Below are 21,514 nucleotides of genomic sequence, written 5' to 3'. Positions count from 1 at the left end.
AAACAGGTTTGTGTCTGTCAAACCATATCGGTTCTCAAAGTGTGGCCCAGGGACCCCCAGGGGGTCGTTGGGGGTGTTCCAGGTGGTCCCCAATGCAAAAAAAAACGAGGAACAGTTTATGACATTGAATTGAAACAATGTCATCATCATAAATATATTAAAAAATAGCAGATGGCAAGTTTACAACGCATCGCGAATGATTCACATTGAGCTTGTAGATCTGTTGTCTTTGGGGGGGGGAAAGATATATAGGCTATATATCTTATGGGGGTCCCCCCAGGGCCCCCCTGGCACAAAAGCTTTTCAGATGGGGGTCTGCGGCGGGCCAGATAATAGCCTATGAACATGTGGGTCGCTTGACACGGAAATGTTGGAGATTTACTGTGGTGAAAACTAACAGCCTGCGTACGGTTATTGCACAATGTTAATAGAAACAAGATGGCCTCTGGAACGCCTCTGCACACAGGAGGACAAAAACACTAAAAGACTAGCTATGTGAGTCCCAGTATAGAAATAAACCATTATTTATCTATGGTAAAACGTAATTATGTTTACTGTATATATACAGTGCAGGGATGTGTTTTTAAGTATTTTTTTAAGTAATACCTCTATAAAAAATCGAATGTAACAAAAGGAAACAGGGAGGAAAAAATGCGCGTGCACGCGTCTGCCTGTATGCTTCTTTAACGCGCGTCCACGCAACCTGCTCCCGCCCCATTCGTCGGGACCGCGCACGTACGCACCGTCCATGCACTCTCCCCACGTCACTTGACACTCCCCCACCGTCGGGCCAATGGCGGCCGAGCGCGGTGGACGCGCACGGGTCGCGTGAGCGCGCACGCTTGCCCCGGTATCTTAAGCGGGCGCGAGTACGTGCGCGCGCACGCGTTCTTTGTGTGTGCGGCGGCGGCGGCGTAGCAGGAGAAGCGCAGAAAATAGAAAAGAAGTAACAACAAAAAACCCATAAAACCAAAACCATGGCTGACGAAAAACCCAAGGTGAGCTTTTTTATTTTCCTTATTTTCGTCACTGCACGGGGTCGGGGGGGGGGGTGAATGAAGGGGGCAAAGTTCATGTTTATTTTATCATAAAGTTGAAAACGCTACAACAAAAATAAACAACTATAAAACGTGCAGCATACACACATCACACACACACCGGAAGGCTTGTGCACGCGCATCCATGGCGGTAGATTGCAAACAAGCAGCAGAGCAGAGAGAGAGAGAGAGAGGTGCATGAATGACTGAAGAATCAATGCTGTGTGTGTGTGTGTGTGTGTGTGTGTGTGTGTGTGTGTGTGTGTGTGTGTGTGTGTGTGTGTGTGTGTGTGTGTGATTGATTTTGATTGAAATATTTATTAACAGTTTGCAGAATTACAGTACATTTCAAGCACAAACTCAATACAAAGACTGTTAACTGTGTGTGTGCGTGTGTGTGTGTGTGTGTGTGTGTGTGTGTTTACATTCAAGTCTGTGTCTATACTATATGCATAATTCAGAGATCAACTGTATTTATCTATCATTCATGTTTTTTGATGAATTGAGTAGTAGCCTACATGAGGACCCCAATGGAAACAAGCAGAAAGCCTTTCTTGTTTGTGTCCTTTTTAGACAGACCTCGATTGATTGATATTGATCAAACAGTTTGCAGAATTACAGTACATTTCAAGTACAACTCAATACAAAAACTGTTAACAGTGAGTGGACGACACCATAAAGCATTACGCTTGTTTACAATAGGGCCCACCATTTTCAATTCATCAAAACATTTAGAGACGTACGAATATACACAACTATATAGTCAAAAGGAAATCATCATAGGAGGTAAAAAGGGAAAAAGAAAGGGGGACAGGGGTGGGGGGGGGGATTCAGATTTTACGGGGGCCAGTTTCGAATTTCAGCCGTCCGTAGGTGCCCTTTGAGAGCAGTTTTGAAGGAGTCAAGGGATTTGCATGTCTTAATGACTGTTGGAAGGGCGTTCCACATTTTGGTGGCATAGGAGCGAAATACATTTAGTCCCTTACCTTGTATGGAACTGTACTTCCCTGTCCATGGAAACTGTTAATAAAGTATTCAGTCAGTCACAATCAGGCACCTCGATCATTCCCAAACTTTTTTTTATTTGTAGAAACCCCGCAGTGCGACGCGCTTTGAGCTTGTAGATCAGCTACAACAGTAATATAATGTTATAGGGGTTTGGTGCCTTGCTCACGGGCACCTGGGCACTAGTACGGTGCCCTGGGGAGGTGAACCAGCACCTCTGGATCCTGCTAGCAGTTATGGATTGATCATCCTTACCTTACCGTGTCTGGTCCATAACTGCCTGTAATAATGCAGTGATGCAAATAGTTTTTTTTCTATGTAATGAGTCCTGGGACCCAGGGGTGTCTTTTAGTCTTAGATGGGTCCCAGGAGCATTTTATTTTATGAGTCCTACTTCAACGGTGTTAGAGTACAGTACTGAGTACAGTATTGCATCCCAGGACCCCTGGAGGGGGACATGATTGCATCCTTTCTCAATTTAGTGAGTCTATAAGGATGCAGGCTGTTTGCATCACTGATAATGTATCAACTATCATGCATATTGATATTAGAGTGATATTATCAACTGATATGAGACAAATATCACATTACCCTATTGCGTATTCTTCCATGCAAAAAGCCTAATACCTCATTTATATATATATATATATATATTATACTGCCATATTATGAAAATAGCAGATCTACAAGCTCACGGCGTGTCTCAACCGAGACGATCTGTTTTACACAAGCTCAAAACGCGTCGTCGTGAGCTTGTAGATCGGCTGTCTTTGCCTCACAAAGCCATCGTACAGCTAGGTCAGGCCGAGCGGGTATTTAACAAAGGGCTGTTGCATAATGATTCATTCTACAGTGTGCGAACCCAACGGACTCATTTCCTATACAGTGTTGTTGACGTGTTGTTTTCTCTGCGTCCGTCCGTCCGTCCGTCCGTCTGTCCGTACGTCTGTCTGTGTCTGTCTGTCTGTACATCTGTCTGTCTGTACGTCTGTCTGTCCGTCTGTCTGTCCGGCAGGAGGGAGTGAAGACGGAGAACAATGACCACATCAACCTGAAGGTGGCGGGCCAGGACGGATCGGTGGTGCAGTTCAAGATCAAACGACACACACCGCTCAACAAGCTGATGAAGGCCTACTGCGAGAGACAGGTATGACATGCACACACACACACACACACACACACACACACATGCACACCGCTCTGAAGGCCTACTGCGAGAGACGGGAATGACACACACACGCACACACACCGCTCTGAAGGCCTACTGCGGTCTGCAGGAATGACACACACACACGCACACCGCTCTGAAGGCCTACTGTGGGAATGACACACGCACACGCACACACACACAAACACACACACACACACACACACACACACCGCTCTGAAGGCCTACATGCGCGCACACACACACACACACACACACACACCGCTCTGAAGGCCTACTGCAAGAGTTTTATTTGCAAGGACCCTCATACAGACCTGTTATGGTCATTCAGGGCTAGTAGCTCTTTGTGTGTTTCTGGTAATAATATTGTCCGCTCATGTCTGTATGGTGGACAAAAGTGTCCACGACAAACCATCATGGTGATCATGACCCTGGGAGGGGCGTTTGACCTACTGTACCGTGCATTATTAACCACGCGTGTACTAATACATTTTCAATGAGGGGCTTGCAGGGTCTTTTTTTTTTTACGAGCAGAGACAACGCAAGCGCATTTTTCGCCCGTGACTGACTAGAACTGGATTGTGTTGAGCTTCTTCTTTTTTTTTTTACACATGCGTTGTGGCGCCCCTCTTGAGCAGACCTGGAGCAGACCTGCCGTTGATCCAGGCGACAAGTTCAACGTCTGTGCCACACACTGCCCATCTGAAAGGACCTTTACTCTGTCCGCCTACGCTCTGAACTCTGAGCTCTGGGCTAAAATAAATAAATAAAAATAAATAAAAGCTGATTCCACAGAGGTCTTCTAAATCACTAGTTGTGTAGTCTCGCGTAGCCAGACAACTATTCCACAATATCCGAATGCTTATAGCCTAGAGTAACCTCGCCTCACCAGGCTTTCCACCTCGGAGGAAAGCCTGGTCTCTGTTCGTCTCTGACGTAGCGATATCATCCGCTCCCGACCGGTTCATAAACCTGAAATGGAATGGTGCCCAGGCTAAGCCTAGAGTATAGATAGAGTCTGGAACTACACCTCCCGAAATGCGAGCAAGGATGCGGCTAGCATTTCCGTTCTGGTAATTCTAGTAGGTGATGTTCTATTTACTGTTGGGATCTGGTTAGTTCTGGTACTTATAGTAGGTGGTGTTCTATTTAGGTGGTGTACTATTTACTGTTCTGGTTAGTTCTGGTTGGTGCTGTTACTTCTACAATAAGGCCCATTTACACTGGCAGCCAAATCTAGCATGAACCAGATCTGTGTCACATCCAGATTGAAATCTGATTGGTTTAACCCATTTAGGCCTGGCGTCAAAATAAAATAAAACGTTCGCTCTGAAAGAATATATATTCAAAGATTTGTGCCGCATTTTTTACGATTTTTTTCAATATTTCAATAGCAGACCTACAAGCTCGTAGTGCGCCACTCGGTGGCGCGCTATGAGCTTGTAGATCTGCTATTGTTCAATAGCTAGTATAACATGATGCTTAGTTAAAACACCAAAAGGGGTTCCTGTCCAGAATTGGATAAATGCAGAGTAGACGGAATCAGCATGGAATCAGATTTTGTATTTATTTTGTGATTTGAGACCACATCAGAGGTGGTTTCCAATCTGATTTCAGGAGCTCTGTCTCAGTCTGAATGCAGTAACCGGATTCCATGGGATGTAAATGTTTGTGCTTCAGACTTATTTAAACAAATCGGATTCCAATCTGTCTGTGGCACAGATCTGATTCAGGCTGGATTTGACTGCCAGTGAGTGTAAATGTGACAGATCTGATCTGGTCACTTGCGAACAAAGTGTGAATGGTCGCGCCAACACATCAGATTCGACGTCAGGATGTGACTGCAGTCTAAACGGGGCCTCCAGTTCTCCATGCAGGGGTTTGGGACGAGCTGCTGATCCTCTATTGACGTTAACGTCAGCTGTGCCTCCGCGATTGATTTAGCGATTGATTGATTTCACCTCATTATTCAGGGTGTGTCTGAGCAGAAAACATAAATAATAGATTTATAGATAACAGCAGTGCACAGTAGATACGTGAGGTAACATGGGGGGGGGGGGGGGGGGGGCTGGGGGGGTGACATAAGGGGGAGGAAGAGAGGTAGGGGAAGAAGGAGACAGAGATAACTAGAAATGCACTCTGTCGAGCTGCCAACTTGCCAACAAATGTCTCTGATCTATTATTTTCACTATAGGGTCCCAAACGTTTGGGTCATGAGTATGTGTGTGTCTGAGCAAATCTGTATTTTTGTCCTAACACTCAAATTCAATTCCCATTGACAATGAACGGAGAATTTACGTCATATGTGTCTGAGCAAATCGACGTCATGATGATGTACGATGATATGAGCGCCCCTCACTTCACATGGGTGTGATTTTTTTTTAACTCTTGAGGACTGTAAAATCCTCAGTGTTCATTTAACACTACAGACCCGTACGTAAAGGGTCCATTTGGACCCCTGGGGGTCCCCGGACCCCATGTTGAGTACCTATATGTAACTGTTTTTTTATCTGCTGGTTTACTGAGATTTACCGTCTAATTCTGGCTTATTTCCCAGAGCAGCGTTGACATTTGAATGAATAGGGTGGCGGTGTTGGTGGTGATGTCATAGATGGACTTATGTATCGCAGGATGCTGACGTTGTGTTTTATCATATTTTGTTTCCTCACAACCTAATAATCCATCATCATGAATGTGCTGACATAGAAAACAATACTTAACCCATTTTGGGCGGGAACCCCTTTTGGTGTTTTAACTAAGCCTTATGTTATACTTTACCTAATGAAAAATACGAGCTTGTAGGTCTGCTATTTTTGTCGTAAATCGTAAAAATGCGGCACTTTTTTGAATATAAATTATTTCAGAGCAAACTCTTTTTTTATTTCGACGTCAGGCCTAAATGGGTTTAACCCATTTAGACCTGAGGCCAGATTCTACAAAATGTCTTCTAAATCCTGACAGTTTTCTGAAAATGTCAGTGCTCAATCTTTTTCATGTCAAGGACCCCCAGAATTATCTGTATTTGGCCGCGGACCCCATCAGAAAATATGTTGTTTCAGGGACCTCCTCTACAAGCTCGTATGAGCTTGTAGATCTGCTATTTTTCAATAGGTAAAGCATGTTCAACCTATCTTCATATAACTGGTTCTCTTCTCACTAATGCTCATAGTATGGTACCATTTCTGTCTACGGTACTCACTCTGTGTCTCAGAGGAGGTATGTGGACAGTTCAGAAACCTGTCTACTCACTCTGTGTCTCAGAGGAGGGCTGTGGACAGTTCAGAAACCCACCTACCAGATGACATAATTCATGGAGGAATACAATTTAGGCTTGGCTTGCGGGATGAAATGACTGAGGGGGCAATTGAAAATGGCGACGGGCCACACATCATTTTTATGAAGTAAAACGATATGTAGGTAGGCTACATAAAATGGGGCTTTCTAGTCTTGGAAAATGTGCATTCTGATAATGGAAGCCATTGTTCCTGTGTTAATAAAAATCTAAAATGTGTGAAATCTAGGCTAGGTTTTTGAAGTGTTCACAGCCCTCCGACGAGCCACAGACCGAGTAGGAAAACATTGTACCATTTTTATCATGAGCATCATAGTGAGGACCAATTATAATAATTATGGAGATTCAAGTAGACTTACTTCTGTATTGTCAGGCTGTCTAGTGTCTACCGTGTCGTCAAATTAACGTCAACCTGGAACAGTCAAAAGTACAGACTAAAGGTGAAGAGAGAAGATAAGATGCTGTCGTGTTGATAACATCAGTAACAGATTGACCTCAACAGTGACTGCAGTGCCTCAGTGAATCCTCCAGCCATGCAGGGTGGATGTTCATTGGGTCTCTTTTAAACCACAGCGTGCTGCGCAGGTCACAAGACCTGCAAAATGTTTAGCATTTCTTTCTGCTAAATCCGGTGTATTTACATTTATATTTTCGTGAACGGAGTGGAAATGCCAGCTTCCATTCAGAGATTGTGGAATAGTTGTCTTGTCTGGCCACGCAAGACCCATTTTGACCTGAGATCAGATTCTAAAAATGTCTTCTACATCCTGACAGTTTTCTGAAAAAGCTATGTTTCTATGTCAGTCGTTCTTCAATTTTTGAAAAATAGCAGACCTAAGCTATGAGCTTGTAGATCTGCTATTTTTCAATAGCTAAAGCATAACACCAAAAGGGGTTCCCGCCCAAAATGGGTTAAACCCCACCTCAGTACACACCACTATCACCATCTACTGAATGATACATTTATCTACACTTTCACTCGTACCCATCTATCTCAGAAGCGTGTTCGGTAGGTTGGAGATGTAATGCTCTTAGCAGTCAGTCAATGTGACTCATTGTGAAGGGAGGACGTGCTAGATTCTAGCTGTGATCTTGTGCAACAGTTTACATGTGTACAGTACAGTAGCTGACTGTACAGTAAGTGTAGAAACACTAATAAGTTGATGCTATGTTCCAACTTCCCAGGAAGACACGTGTCTTCTCCACAGTGGTGGAAAGTAGCTTATGTACATTTACTTACGTACTTACTGATGTACAATTCCAACGTATTTGTACTTTACTTTACTATCCAATACTTTTACTTCGACTCCACTACAAGTCTGATCCACATATTGTACTTTTACTTTGATTGATTAATTCCAACCTTTTTAACTCTACACTACTCCACTACAATGATTTGAAGTTATTAGGCCGCCTATGACAAAACATACATTAACCACTTCAATCCTGTACACATTCCAGCCATTTGAACATGGACCTAATGAGAGATGAGGGTTTTTTTGTCCACTTTCTTTTTAAAGACGGCGTGACCACCATATAAGGCCGTGTGCACCGGGAGTCTGGGACAAGGCCATGTTGTTAGCCGGTGGTGTATATACTCTATACTGTACTATACTGTACCTCTACTGTAATATACTGTATCTCTAGCAGAGCTCTGACGTCAATGCAGTAGTAATTAGATGGACTGACTATATGGAAAGAAGGGAAGAGAGAGAGAGAGAGAGAGAGTCTTTTGAAAGAACTGCTGGCACGGCCATTTTATTTGAAAGTAAATGAAGTCTCGTCAGGGAAGTCTTCATGCAGCTGTGCTGATGGTGCCTGTCCCTGTATTACATCATCGTCTAATCCCAGTTCAGTCGCATAACTCACGAATAGATTTAACCAATATTTATTATAGAATGAGAATACAAGTGTGCATAATGATATTTTACATTGGCGTTCGGCTCTGCTATATTTTTCTCCCTGCTCGGCACAATTAAACGCCATCATTAAACATTAAGAGCAGGGATATAGATATACAATAACAACCCCCCCCCCCCCAGAAATAACAGAGCCCACCTGTGGTGGTCCTGGGGTGGTGGTGGGAGCAAACATCACATGACAACAACCAGGAACCATAAGCAGAAGGCAGGAAGAACGCATGCAGTCTCGTTGCAACTGGTCAGCTGACTGCCACATCAGCGAATGACGTGTGGGTCTTGCACACACTGAATACACCCACATAGTAATGCAGCATATTAACCCCTCAAACTAACTCTGCAAGCTACGTATCGTTTATTTGAGATAATCGCAATCGCCGGAAAATGTTCATACACTTTCAACCTGGAACCTTTCCCAGAATAGCAGAAATGGTTGATCTACAAGCTCACAACACGTCACTTAATGATTCGCTTTAAGCTTGTAGATCAGCTATTAATGTTTTTGAAATTATAAAATATAGCAGTAGTTTATTTCAACAGGTGGTTGGACTGCCTTGAGTCACCCAACACCTTATAGTTTACCTTTAAACTGCTTCCCTGAACGACTACAGTGTCAACTATACATTGCCCTTGTTGTCTCTACAAGGAAACAGAAGTGAATGTGGAACTTCAACTCTTACAGTAGGCTACTGTTGTTGATCTATGCATGTGGAACATGAAAAAAAAGGAATTACGTCAGCAAATCTCTTACTTACACCACCAACATTGTTCTCATGAAGCCGTTTTCTTCATAGACACAAATGTAATTTGTTGCACTTTACACTGTGGGAACCACACTCCTTACTTATCTGCGAAAAGAAAAGCCTGGTCACAACGTAAGCCAGAGAAGCATCAAGAAAAGCCTGGTCACAACGTAAGCCAGAGAAGCTCCCCCTGGCCAGCCGGGACGCCTGATGGAGGGGAAAGGAACTGGTTGGAATAACGTGCTCCTTCCACGCGCTACGTCCAACCAGGGAAACTCCCCCCTGTCAGGTGTAAAGGAGCAACTTGGACACTCAAGCATGAAGTTAAGTCCGTTGCTCTCCCTAGGTTGGCGGAGGGTGTGTAGAGCCCAGGATCACATCACAGGATGATTGACACAGGGGTGAAAAATGGGTTACAAAATCGTGGGACAAAAAGATATATATAAAATAAAATAAAAGAGAAGCATAAAGAAAAGCCTGGTCACAACATAAGCCAGAGAAGCACAAGTAAGACGCGCAAACGCGGGAAGCGAACGCAGCTCGTGTGTGTGTGGTTGTGTGTGTGTGTGTGTGTGTGTGTGTGTGTGTGTGTGTGTGTGTTTGTGTGTGCTACAGCTGCGCCCTGTGTGTGTGTGTGTGTGCTACAGCTGCGCCCTCTGGTGGCGGGCGGGTGGTGTCACAGCGGGACAGACACACAGACATGAGCAGCAGGGTCTCATAGTAAGTGGCTCACTGCGTTCGCAATAAAGAAAAGCCTGGTCACAACATAAGGCAGAGAAGCATAAAGAAAAGCCTGGTCACAACGTAAGCCAGAGAAGCATAAAGTAAAGCCTGGTCACAACGTAAGGCAGAGAAGCATAAAGAAAAGCCTGGTCACAACGTAAGGCAGAGAAGCATAAAGAAAAGCCTGGTCACAACGTAAGCCAGAGAAGCTATCGGCAGATGTATCGTCTGGAACATCCGTCAGATGTATTTCCCCCGGATACGATATTTTTTTTTCCCAACCAATCGCAACACTTGTTTCATTCGCGGATAATGTAAACTGATTTGTAAAGCATCCACGTCATTTCCTTGGGCGATACCTCAGCTAAAATCACACAACCTCAACCTGCAACCTCCCCCCCAAACAGCCTCTACACAGCGTAGATCTTGCCCAGCTGGTGCTCAGGAGTATAGAGTGGCTGGTTCCCGGTTCAATCCCTGTGAGCTCCCCCAGAGGTAGTGTCCAAGTGTCCTTGAGCAAAACTCTGAACCCCTAATTGCTCCCGATGTGCAGGTTGGTGCCTTGCATGGTTTCCTCTGCCATCGGTGTGTCAAGTGAAGTCAAGTACATTTTATTTATATAGCGCATTTAAAAACAGCAGTTGCTTTCCAGAGAACAGGTAGACCGTAGTCTATCCACAGTGCAATAGTAGAACATGTAATACAATCATAAAACAGGCCAAGCAAACAAAATAACACAAACAATAAACAATAACTTAACACTGTATTAATATCCAGACTAAAAAGGTGTGTTTTCAAGTTGGATTTAAAAAATCTCCAGGGTGGGGCTGTGTGAATGCCTTGGATATTTAACGGCTGTCGGTGAGAAAGGGCCGATTCTTAAAAACTGGCTTCTAAATCCTAACATTTTTCTGAAAACCTATGTTTCCGTCAGTGGTGCTCAACCTTTCTCATGTCAAGGAATGATCTGTATTTGTTGTATATTATCTGTGTATGTTGAATATATGTTGTTCCAGGGACCCCCCCCCCCCAGAAGATAAGATTTGAGTTAAAAACGTTTGCTCTGAAAGAATATATATTCAAAGATTCGCGCCACATTTTCAAAACTTTAAAAAAATAGCAGACCTACAAGCTATGAGCTTGTAGATGTGCTATTTTTCAATAGCTAAGGTATAACATAATGCTTAAAACACCAAATAGGGTTCCCGCCCAGAATGTTTCGAGCTTGTAGATCTACTACTTTTTGCTATTTTTGAATTTGAATCCTGAAAAGTAACAAAGCAACAGGTTAGGTTTCCAAAAGCCCGACAGAGGCTGATATACACTGTCCGGTGTCCCCCAGGGCTCTGTACTAGACCACCTCCTTTTATACTAAATCTCTTCAGCAAAAATACATAGCCAATATATTTACGAGCTTGTAGATCGTCTATCTTCGCCAAATGTATACAGGGAGAGGCTCCGTGTCGTGTGATTTAACCCATTCTGACCGGGCACCAATTTTGGTGTTGGCATCATGTTATGCTTTAGCTATTGAAAAATAGCAGATCTACAAGCTCATATCGCGCCACCGAGTTGCGCGATACGAGCTTGTAGGTCTGCTATTTTTTGAAAAATCGAAGAACGACTGACATTTTTAGAATCTGATCTCAGGTCAGAATGGGTTAATCAGACCAGTGTGTGTCCAGTGGAAACCTCGTATGAATCTGATCTCAGGTCAGAATGATTTAACACGGCTGTGAAAGTAGGTCAGACTTTGTCGAGGTGACTTCCTTCCTCTTTATGGAGATGTTTTTGTTGTTGTTCACTTTATCAGATGTTTGCTTTATTTGGAACGTCAACATGGATGTGAATTGTCAGGATATGACACACACACACACACACACACGTGCACGCACACACACACACACACACACACACATACGCGTGCACACACACACACACACACACACACACACACACACAGTACACACACACACATTCAAAGAGCTTTATTGGCATGAGAAAACTTACTTTTACATTGTGAAAGTGAAACAATACAATCAAAACAACTTGTATGTATGCACAATTGAAAGTCAGAATCTCCAGGGGCACGGTGGCACAGTTGGTAGTGCTGTCGCCTCACAGCTAGAAGGTCCTGGGTTCGATTCCCGCTCGGGGCGCTGTGGGTGCTGGCGGCGTGTTTCCTCCTCCGCGTCATCAGTGCCCATACACGAAGGCGGGGTTGGCGAAAGGGCCTTTCTGTGTGGAGTTTGCATGTTCTCCCCGTGTCCCCTAGGGACAAAAGCATGCAGTAATCCTGGTCTCTAAACTGCCTCCCCCTGGCCAGCCGGGACGCCTGATGGAGGGGAAAGGAACTGGTTGGAATAACGTGTTCCTTCCACGCGCTACGTCCAACCAGGGAAACTCCCCCCTGTCAGGTGTAAAGGAGCAACTTGGACACTCAAGCATGAAGGAAGCATGAGTTAAGTCCGTTGCTCTCCCTAGGTTGGCGGAGGGTGTGTACTGTGTAGAGCCCAGGATCACATCACAGGATGATTGACACAGGGGTGAAAAATGGGTTACAAAATCGTGGGACAAAAAAATATATAATCTTTTTTTAAATAAAGTCAGAATCTCCAATAAATCAATTTTCTATGTACCGAGATCGCTCGATGCAGGAATACACACAATGATTAGACTTAATGGTGGTTGTGTCCTTGATATGAAGCAGGTTTTAGAGCCAGTGCTCTGAGCTGCTGAAAGGAGCAGTGAATGTTGCTGGGTTACTACTGTCATCTTGTTATGAACTACTTGGCAGTGGATGGATGTGGAAATGTCACTGTTTATAGAATGGACTCCAACTATAACAGCTCCTCCCAACGTGTGACGAGGGGATGTGCTTCACTCAGTGTCTCTCTCTCTCTCTCTCTCTCTCTCTCAAAATGCAGGGCTTGGCCATGAGGCAAATCAGGTTCCGATTCGACGGACAGCCAATAAACGAGACAGACACACCGGCACAGGTACGGAAAAAAACACTTCCTTCTTCAGACTCACCCCCTAGCACTCACCTCTAAACACTCACCCCCTAGCACTCACCCCCTAGCACCAAGGAAGGTAAATTAAGGAAGTAAACTGGCGGTTTAAGTTTGGGTGAAATGCTTAGGAGTGGATGAGAGCCGGCTGGACCAGCTTATATACAAACACTATTTCTGATGTCCTGGTGACCTTTCTGATGTCATGGGTTCAGGAATATCAAAGAAGAAGACAAGTCACAGGGTTGTTTTGTGATCGCTGGTTTTTCGAGCATTTCAGGTTCTGTATTATGGTGATTTGGTTGTCAGACTTTGGCACGTTCATAAACGTACTCTGTGCTCTTTAGATACAGTGTACTTTTACAAAGGTCGACTCTCAATCGTTAGAAAATTATATTTATTAAGCTTGTTCACCTGGCCTTCATTGACTGCAATGCATTCCATCAAACCCCTGCCTGCTGTTTGCCACCCAGTGCGACCAATCTGCCAGCTGGAATTGCTGGATAGAGAAAATTATGTTGTGTCCTTAACCCATTTTGGACTGAGGTCGATAAAAAAAAGCCTTCTAAATCCTATGTTTCTATATGTCAGTGGTGCTCAACCTTTTTCATATGAAGGACCCCCAGAATTATCTCTATTGGGCCACGGACCCCCATCTCAAAATATGTAGTTCCAGGGACCCCCCAGAAGCCAATATTTTAGTTAAAAATGTTCGCTCTGAAATATATATTCAAAGATTTGCGCCACATTTTCACGACTTTAAAAAAATAGTATAACATAGTATATATAGTAATAGTATAACATATTGCTTAAAACACCAAAAGGGGTTCCCGCCCAAAATGGATTAATTTACCTTCCTTGACTAGTACGCACCTCTTCAGACTCTTCCCCCCCCCCCCCCCTAGAACTCACCTGCTCAAACTCAACCTCACCCCCCCTAGCATTCACCTGCTCAAACTCAACCTCACCCCCCCTAGCATTCACCACCTCTTCAGACTCCATAACACCCCATATTATTTACATGGCCTGTTGTTTAGACAGATACTAGGCCAATTGTTCACCTGGTGTCCGACAGTTTCAAATGCACAGAATATTATTTACATGGTGTGTTGTTTAAACAGATACTAGCTTTGATGTTTACCAGGGATCCTAGTTTATTTGAGACCCGATACGGTTCTCTCTGCATTCTACTGAGGCCACCATAGTTTTCCTTGCCGTTTGTTGACTAGAGTTCATGTCATTTACTCTGGCCTTGCACGTCTAAGACTTAGACTCGGGGCACACCTAGATATATGGTGTGTGTATATACTGTATATATACCGGTGTATGTATGTATATATATATATATATATATATATATATATATATATATGAACCCAATATACTTTTAAAAACACACATGACAGCACTCGTCAAATAACTTTAAAGAGAAAGAAAAGAGTTTGAATGATCTGGCTATTACTGTTTCTGCCAATGTATGTGGCATTTTTAACTGTGCCAACATCTCTGCGATTTGGTAGCTTAATTCCAGACCTTTTTCAGAAGTCTTAGTAGTACTGCGTATCAAGAGACTTGCCTGCTTCGTTGTGTCTTTCTCCTTTTTTTCTTTCAAGCTCACGAAAAAGTGTTTGTCCTTTGTAGCGAGTTCATCATGATTGGTATGAAGGTGGCGCTTCAGTTTACTCGGAACCATGCCGCTGTTTGCAAGCTTGAATCCACAAACTATACACAGCGGAATCGGGTACGTTTTATCCCCAGTAAACGTGAAGCCAAACTTCATGTAATCATCGCGGTACAGTCTGGCAGGGGCTTTCTTTGTAGGCGTTGCGTTAGTAGCCGCCGTTGTTGCTGCTGTTGCTGTGCCGTCGTCAGGTGGAGGTGACTCGGCGGCGCTGTGTGTGCTGCTGTCGGGTTCTGGTGGTGTCTTTCTGGAGGGATTGACACCACCAGGCGATTAACATTTCTATGGCCGATGGTCGTTAAGAGTCTATTGTTCCGTCGTCATGTTGTTTTCGGACGTCTATTTAGACGTGTGACAACAACAACGACGCAACAATAGGACGCCTAGCTATCGCTTTCGGGGGAGGGCTAGTGTTACTTTCGGTAAAAATCTCGAGGCACACCTGGAGATTTCAAAGGCACAGTAAAGTGCCGCGGTACATAGGTTGAGAAACACTGGTCTAAGTCATTCCACATTAGAGCGCCTGCTAAATGTCCAGATTGTAAATTAAAGGTTACCCGAGTGTGTGTGTAACGTGTAACACTTAAATGTGTCTTCAAAAGAATGCATGTCCTCTCAGGTCACTGCAGAGCAGACTATCGACACTCACTGCGAGGCGATGGGCGAGATAACGCAGAAATGTCCGTTTATACACTTTAAGGTCTTATCACACAACGTCACATGGTGCCTGTTTATAATTTGCTGTTTTGTTTTTCTCCCGACAGTTGGAAATGGAGGATGAAGATACGATTGATGTGTTCCAGCAGCAAACGGGAGGCCTGTATTAAGGAGTCCATGATTCTCCCCCCCCCCCCCACACACACACACACACACACACACACACACACACACACACACACACACACCCGGACCCCACCCGAGACCACCATCACATCCGGGAAGCTTCTCTGCTCCACCGTCTCAACCGAACGCCATGCAGGAAGAAGACCTAAACTCTTTAATGTCTGACTCAGTTCAGTGCACGGTCACACATTAGCCCAATTTATGCTCCGTCGCACGACCTGCGAGCTCCCAGCGCTTCGTGTCCGCGCCGCGCTGGAAGCTTGGCGTGGATGGGCTGTGTTCGACGTGCACCACGGGCGTGAGCATGCAGAGCATAAATCGGGGGCGTGCGCGTCAGAGGTGTCGTGTGGCTTTTTCGACGCGTCGTTGCGAAGCGCGTGGTTTTCAACATTTCTGGACTTTAACCGGGTGTCAGCCAATAGGAAAAAAGCCATTTTGCTTGTAGTTTTTGTTCCGTGAGCCAACTGCCGCAACATAGGTCAAATAAACTACACACGCCAGAACACTGGCGCTGCACGCAACCTGCAAGTCAACGGAGAGAAATTGACGTGTCGCACCTCACCTCGCAGAACTTCTGACGCACACGTGTGACCGCACCCTTTATGCTCTGTTTGCGTGCCGTCTCTCGCACGGAAAATAGACTCTAATCCTTTACAATAACACATAATAACTGCTGTTGTATAGCGTCTGCTCTCCATTCATTCAATGCCCTGTGTTACACCTCTCGTATTTGTACATAAACATACATAAAAAGCCACATCAGGATTACTCCGTGTTCAAAGGGTTGTCCGTTGGTTCGTCATGCCATGTTTGTTTGTGGGAGCGGAGCCCAGTTTGAATGCTTTGTGTTTCTGGGGAGGTTGTGGGGCCTAGTCGGCCTAGTCGCACACCGAATATTAAACACTCGAAAACCCCTCCAGTGTCATTGAAACGATCGAGTTGCAACTTTTCCATCTACATCGTTAAACGTAGTCGCCATTTTCTTTTACTATTTTGAAAAACTTTTTTAAATAGTTCAAATTGCCGATCTACACGCTCACAACGTGTCGATGTAGATCGTCTAGTTGAACTATTTTTAAATTACTTTCAAGATAGTAAAATATGGCAAAGAAGTTTAGGGATAAAGAGTATAAGGCGTGCGTGCCCAAGAATCTCTTTGTCAAAAATAGTAGATCTACAAGTTCACAAGAATCTCTTTGTCAAAAATAGCAGATCTACAAGTTCACAACGCGTCGACGCGTTGTGAGCTTGTCGATCAGCTATGTTTTTTGTCAAATGTTCCCCGCTAGAATAGGGATGCTGGGGTTCATGTGATTAGTAATAACGGCGCATGGGGAGGAGGTCGTGGTTGAAATGTTTGGTTGTGGACTGATCTCGACATTGCCAGACTGTTGCCTCTCGCAATTTGCAAATGCTTCCGTCATACTGGAGCAACGGAAGTTCTACCATGAGTAAAATATAAAGCGGAAGTGAAGCCTCCTCCCTCACTTCCGTTTCTTCCTTACAGTCGTGCAAATTCATAATTTAATAAAAATCATCTAAGCATATATAGCTTGTTGCTTAGCAGAAAAGGAAATAAGCTCTAACGATATTTTAAAATATATTTTCGTGAACTCAAATGGCAGCTTCCTTACTCTGATTTCGGGAGCTGTAGTTCCAGACTATATAGCATTCAGGAGCTGTAGTTCCAGACTATATTCAGTATTTTAGTCCAACGTCATTTTGTAGTCCTAGTTACGTCCGGGTCCAAGTGGCACCAGCTCCCGTCCGCATCTCATTGTAAATAGAATATCTAAACGCGTGAATCTTTTTACAATGACGTTCTTTTTCAGAAAGGAAGCCATTGAGGGTTAAAATGGGTCTTAATGCTTCCAACTCGAGTAGAATTATTAATGTTTTGTACAAGTGTCCATGGCAAAGAAAATATATGATGTGGAGACAATAAAGACTATTATTATCATTATTATTGAAGGTGGTAACAGCCCATTTGCTCAGTACAATATTTCGGGGCATATTTAGAATGTGTGCAGGCTTGAGTATGTTGAATATAGTTTGCAATTAATGAGGATTTAGTTGACACAATGAAATAAAATGGCGATAGTATTCCGTGTGGGGCAGACGGCCTGTCACAGCCAGATTTGGGAGAGCAGCAGCTTTGTTGTTGCGGGGAAAGCAGAAAAATGAGACTTTCGTGGTTGTTTTCGTCTCAGATTTAGTCCGACAGAACGTCACAGTATAACTCTATGCCCTATGGGGACAGTAAAGCGACACAAAGTCGGACTCGGGAGTTTCTCTGGAGGGGGCGCTCACGTCACGGCTAAACTACTGAATAGCATTCAGGAGCTGTAGTTCCAGACTGAATAGCATTCAGGAGCTGTAGTTCCAGACTGAATAGCATTCAGGAGCTGTAGTTCCAGACTGAATAGCATTCAGGAGCTGTAGTTCCAGACTGAATAGCATTCGGAGATTGTGGAATGGTTGTCTGGCTATGCGAGACCAGTTGTGGACTGACTAGGCCCGGTCGGTTGTCTAGAAGTCAGGCTCTAGAGATCTAAACGTTTTTGGGACAGGATTTTATTACTCAGAGATTCACTTTTAATTTCACTGTTTTTTTGGGGGCGGGGGAATGTGGCTGCAGTTTAAATGTGCTTCGGTTTCTGCGACGTGCAGAAAATAATTGCGTTGAATTATTTTTGTTCGTTTTGTTTTTTGTTGTTTTTATCTGTTTTTTTATATAGTAGTTGTTGTGTAGAGAATGACGTGTCTTTACTAATAGTTTGAACTAGGCCAAGCTTTAAAATATTGAGTTTTGAATAATCACCTGTATTCTCTGATAAAGATACCTGTTAAAAAAAATAAAGCTATTCTCTCTTTTTATCCAAACTCCGATCATCGTGTCTCCATCTCCGCACCGTTCTTGCTCAAAATGTGAATCTTCGTCGACAAGAATTGAGATCACGATTCTCATTTTATCTCGTTAAAATCTTCATTGTCTTTAGTCTGTAGTTGCTGAACATTACTACATTCAACATGTGGCATAACTACTGTAGCACATCAAAGTGCTTGAACTTAAACCTCTCTTAAAGCGCAAATAACATGCATTTTAATATTTAATAATCATATGGTCTATGTCCCTCAAAGTTATTTCTAATGGTTTGAGCCTCAATCACCACTCTGATATAACCAGGCCTTGTCATTTCTTTCTGGACTTTGAAAGCAGTTTTAGCTGCAGTATCACAATGTCCTGAGGTGGTGGGGGTGCTGATATGCAGATTATTTAATATTTGAATTATTATAATACTGATGCTAGATAAAACCAGGCTTGTTTCCATTCCATGCCAGCTTGGAAAATCAACAATGGTGGACATTGTAAACAAAGTGTAAATGCAAATTTGGAACTGAAGGAGGAATTATACAAAGTAGGGTGACATTGATGACATTACGATGAGGCCAAAATCAGTCGAGCTGTTCCTGAGAGCAATTTCCATTAAAACACCCATATGACATGTAGGCCTGATTGTTCAAAATTGGTTATTTGTGGGGATAGAAAACAAACATGGGAGCCCCAAAAACACAAAAGAAATTGAAAAAGTTGAATTTTATGTTATAGGTCCTTTAAGTCTTAACCCATTTAGACCTAGAGACAATTCTACAAATGCCTTCTAAATCATGGCAGTTTTCTGAAAAACCCTATGTTTGTATGTCAGTGACGATTTTTGAAAAATAGCAGACCTACAAGCTCATAGCACGGCCATCAGTGCCGCACTATGAGCTTGTAGATCTGCTATTTTTCAATAGCTAAAGTATAACATAATGCTTAAAACACCAAATAGGGTTCCCAGTCTCTCTCTTGTTGCAAAAACATAAGCGTAACTAAAATGAATTGGACAGCCAAATTTAGAAATGAGATCTCATAGGTGTGAATCTTTTTTTTTATTAATTCTGCAGCACTAATCTCTGGTGTGATTGTATAATGGTAGTGGTGGAAAGTAACCTGAGTACATTTCACTCAAGTGCTGTACTCCGAGGTACTTTTACTTGGAGTATTTCCATTTCTTCTTGGTACTTTATACTTGTGCTCCACCACATCTCGGACTCAAACTGTTGTACTTGTCACTCCACTACGATTATTCTACTGCTTTAGTTACCGGTACTTGTTACTTTGAGTGAATTAATTCAACTGATGATTGATCATTCATGACGCTGAGAGGTTAAATCTCATCAAATGGTGGTCCGTGGCTCAAATGCCGAAATAGCTTTTAAAGGGTTTGAAATGGGGAGCCACTGGGTTAAAGAAGTGTCAAAAGATAACATAATTGTATACGTTGTGTCCTCTGCGGCCATTTCCCCATCGTTAACTATCTAGGACTTCTGCCCCTTTTTCCATACGGTTGTCACGTTTTCCTTTTCCTTTATACCTGATGTAAAGAAGCCTTAGGGAAGTTAGGGCTGATTCATACTCCTATTTTAGAGCCGAATAAAAGTCGGTTCGGCGCTGTAGAGCCTACAATGTGACATCATTTGAGGTTCGGGGGGGCGGGTACCGTCCTAAAGTCGGCTCTTCGGTGCTACTGAAAATTTCTGACGAGCCGAAATTGAAGAAATACACTCCTCTATGTCAAATTGTTTCTTTAATGACAAAGATGAAGAAGCCCTGCAGTACAAACAAACAATAATAGAAAAACATTAACTAAAATAAGCAGGCTAATTATCATAAGAAAATGTACAAGCAAACATTTACTCACATAAGAGTGTAAATAAAAGAAAGAGGCAAAACTATATCATAGTTCCATATATATGCATAACACAAACAAACTTACAAGTATTAGGTGAAGAACCTCCAAACAACACAACATGCATCTCTGAATGTGAACATGAAACTGACAACAAACAAGATGGCTCTCTTCTACACTCTACAGAACAGGAAAGCTAAAGATATACTGCCCCTAGTGGACGGCAGACCCTTCATCCCCCCCAGTCCGGTAAGCTATGAACTGAAATAGATTAAAGGACTCAGTAAAGCGTCCAACGGCCAGTCTCCGGCTCGTAGTGCCTAGGCGGCTTCCTAGTGCGGCACGGCCGCGCAGACAGGGGCGGAGACGGCGGCGACTGTGACACCTGAAGAGACGTGCCCGGGACGACGCCAGAGGGAACAGTGTCGCCCTGGGAATCAAGGGCAGAGGGAACGGGGTCACCCTGGGACCCTAGGCCAGAGGCTGCCCCATCAGACGGTGCCAGAAGGGAGGAGCCCAAACCCGCGTCAAGGGGTCCATCCCCTGACTGCTGAACGACCCCCTGGGGCGTCAACGGGCGGACAGGCAGACGCTGGCGATCCAGGGCCACGGTCGGCGGCAACTGCGCCGCAGGCCGCCGTAGGGCACAAGGGGTGGCTGGGGTGTAGCCACGGAGGAAGCGCCGGTTGCGCAAAGTCAACCGCCCTGATCCATCCACCTTAACCCGATACTGATCGTGCTCAAGCAACTCCACCACCACTCCCGACCTGTCCCACTTGTTAGGGCTCGGGCCTTGCTGATTCTGAAGGAACACCTTCTCACCAAGCGTCAGCGGGCGGAGTGATCTCGAGTGAGTCCTCAGAGACTCAGTGGTACGGGACATCCGGGTCCGAAGGGCATCCTCCTTCGCTGCCCACGCCTGGCGCCAGAGCGGCCGGACACGAGGGTCTGAGAACTTCTCAAGCCTGTTGACGAAGGCAAGCGAACCACGAAGGGGGTGACCATAAACAATCTGCGCCGGCGAGAGGTTGCAGTCCGGGTCAGGCGCGTTGTGTAATTGTATCATGGCGCGCAGAAAGCGGTCATGATCGAGACTGCCAGTCGGGCCAGTGTTGGACATCAGGAGACGCTTCGCAGTCTTCACCGCGACTTCCGCTCTCCCGTTCGACTGCGGGAAAGCAACAGAGGACACACGATGGTGGACGTCCCACAAGCGGAGGAACTCCTGTGTCTGGCCAGCCACGAACTCCGGGCCACCATCGCTAGAAAGTTCCACTGGTACGCCAAAGGTGCCGAAGAATGCACGGAGGTGGCGAACTAGGCCGGCCGAGCCACCCAAATCAGTGCCTGCTGTAGAGC

At 44.4% G+C, this 21,514-nt stretch overlaps 1 protein-coding gene across 1 annotated transcript; it reads left to right on the top strand.

Annotated features, from left to right (window-relative positions):
* Positions 1-866: 866 nt before the first annotated feature.
* On the top strand, positions 867-18,299 carry LOC310869713 (small ubiquitin-related modifier 2). The gene is made up of 4 exons (XM_083780572.1): positions 867-998; positions 3,058-3,189; positions 12,815-12,886; positions 15,344-18,299. The coding sequence occupies exons 1-4, from the start codon at positions 978-980 to the stop codon at positions 15,404-15,406; spliced, it is 288 nt and encodes a 95-aa protein (XP_083636698.1). The 5' UTR covers positions 867-977; the 3' UTR covers positions 15,407-18,299.
* The last annotated feature ends 3,215 nt before the right edge of the window (positions 18,300-21,514 follow it).

The sequence above is a fragment of the Protomyctophum parallelum genome (assembly GCF_964188405.1).
Source record: "Protomyctophum parallelum genome assembly, chromosome: 13".
In the NCBI taxonomy this organism is placed as follows: domain Eukaryota; kingdom Metazoa; phylum Chordata; class Actinopteri; order Myctophiformes; family Myctophidae; genus Protomyctophum; species Protomyctophum parallelum.
The sequence above is the reverse complement of the archived record's forward strand: the minus strand, read 5'-3'. Positions and strand labels throughout refer to the sequence as shown.

What these genes read in the sequence shown, in the direction of transcription:
- LOC310869713 (XM_083780572.1), top strand. Translation starts at nt 978, where the DNA reads ATGGCTGACGAAAAACCCAAG. An exon ending in AGGCCTACTGCGAGAGACAG is followed by an intron (nt 3,190 to 12,814) that starts GTATGACATGCA and finishes CTCAAAATGCAG; the next exon opens with GGCTTGGCCATGAGGCAAAT. An exon ending in AGACAGACACACCGGCACAG is followed by an intron (nt 12,887 to 15,343) that starts GTACGGAAAAAA and finishes TTCTCCCGACAG; the next exon opens with TTGGAAATGGAGGATGAAGA.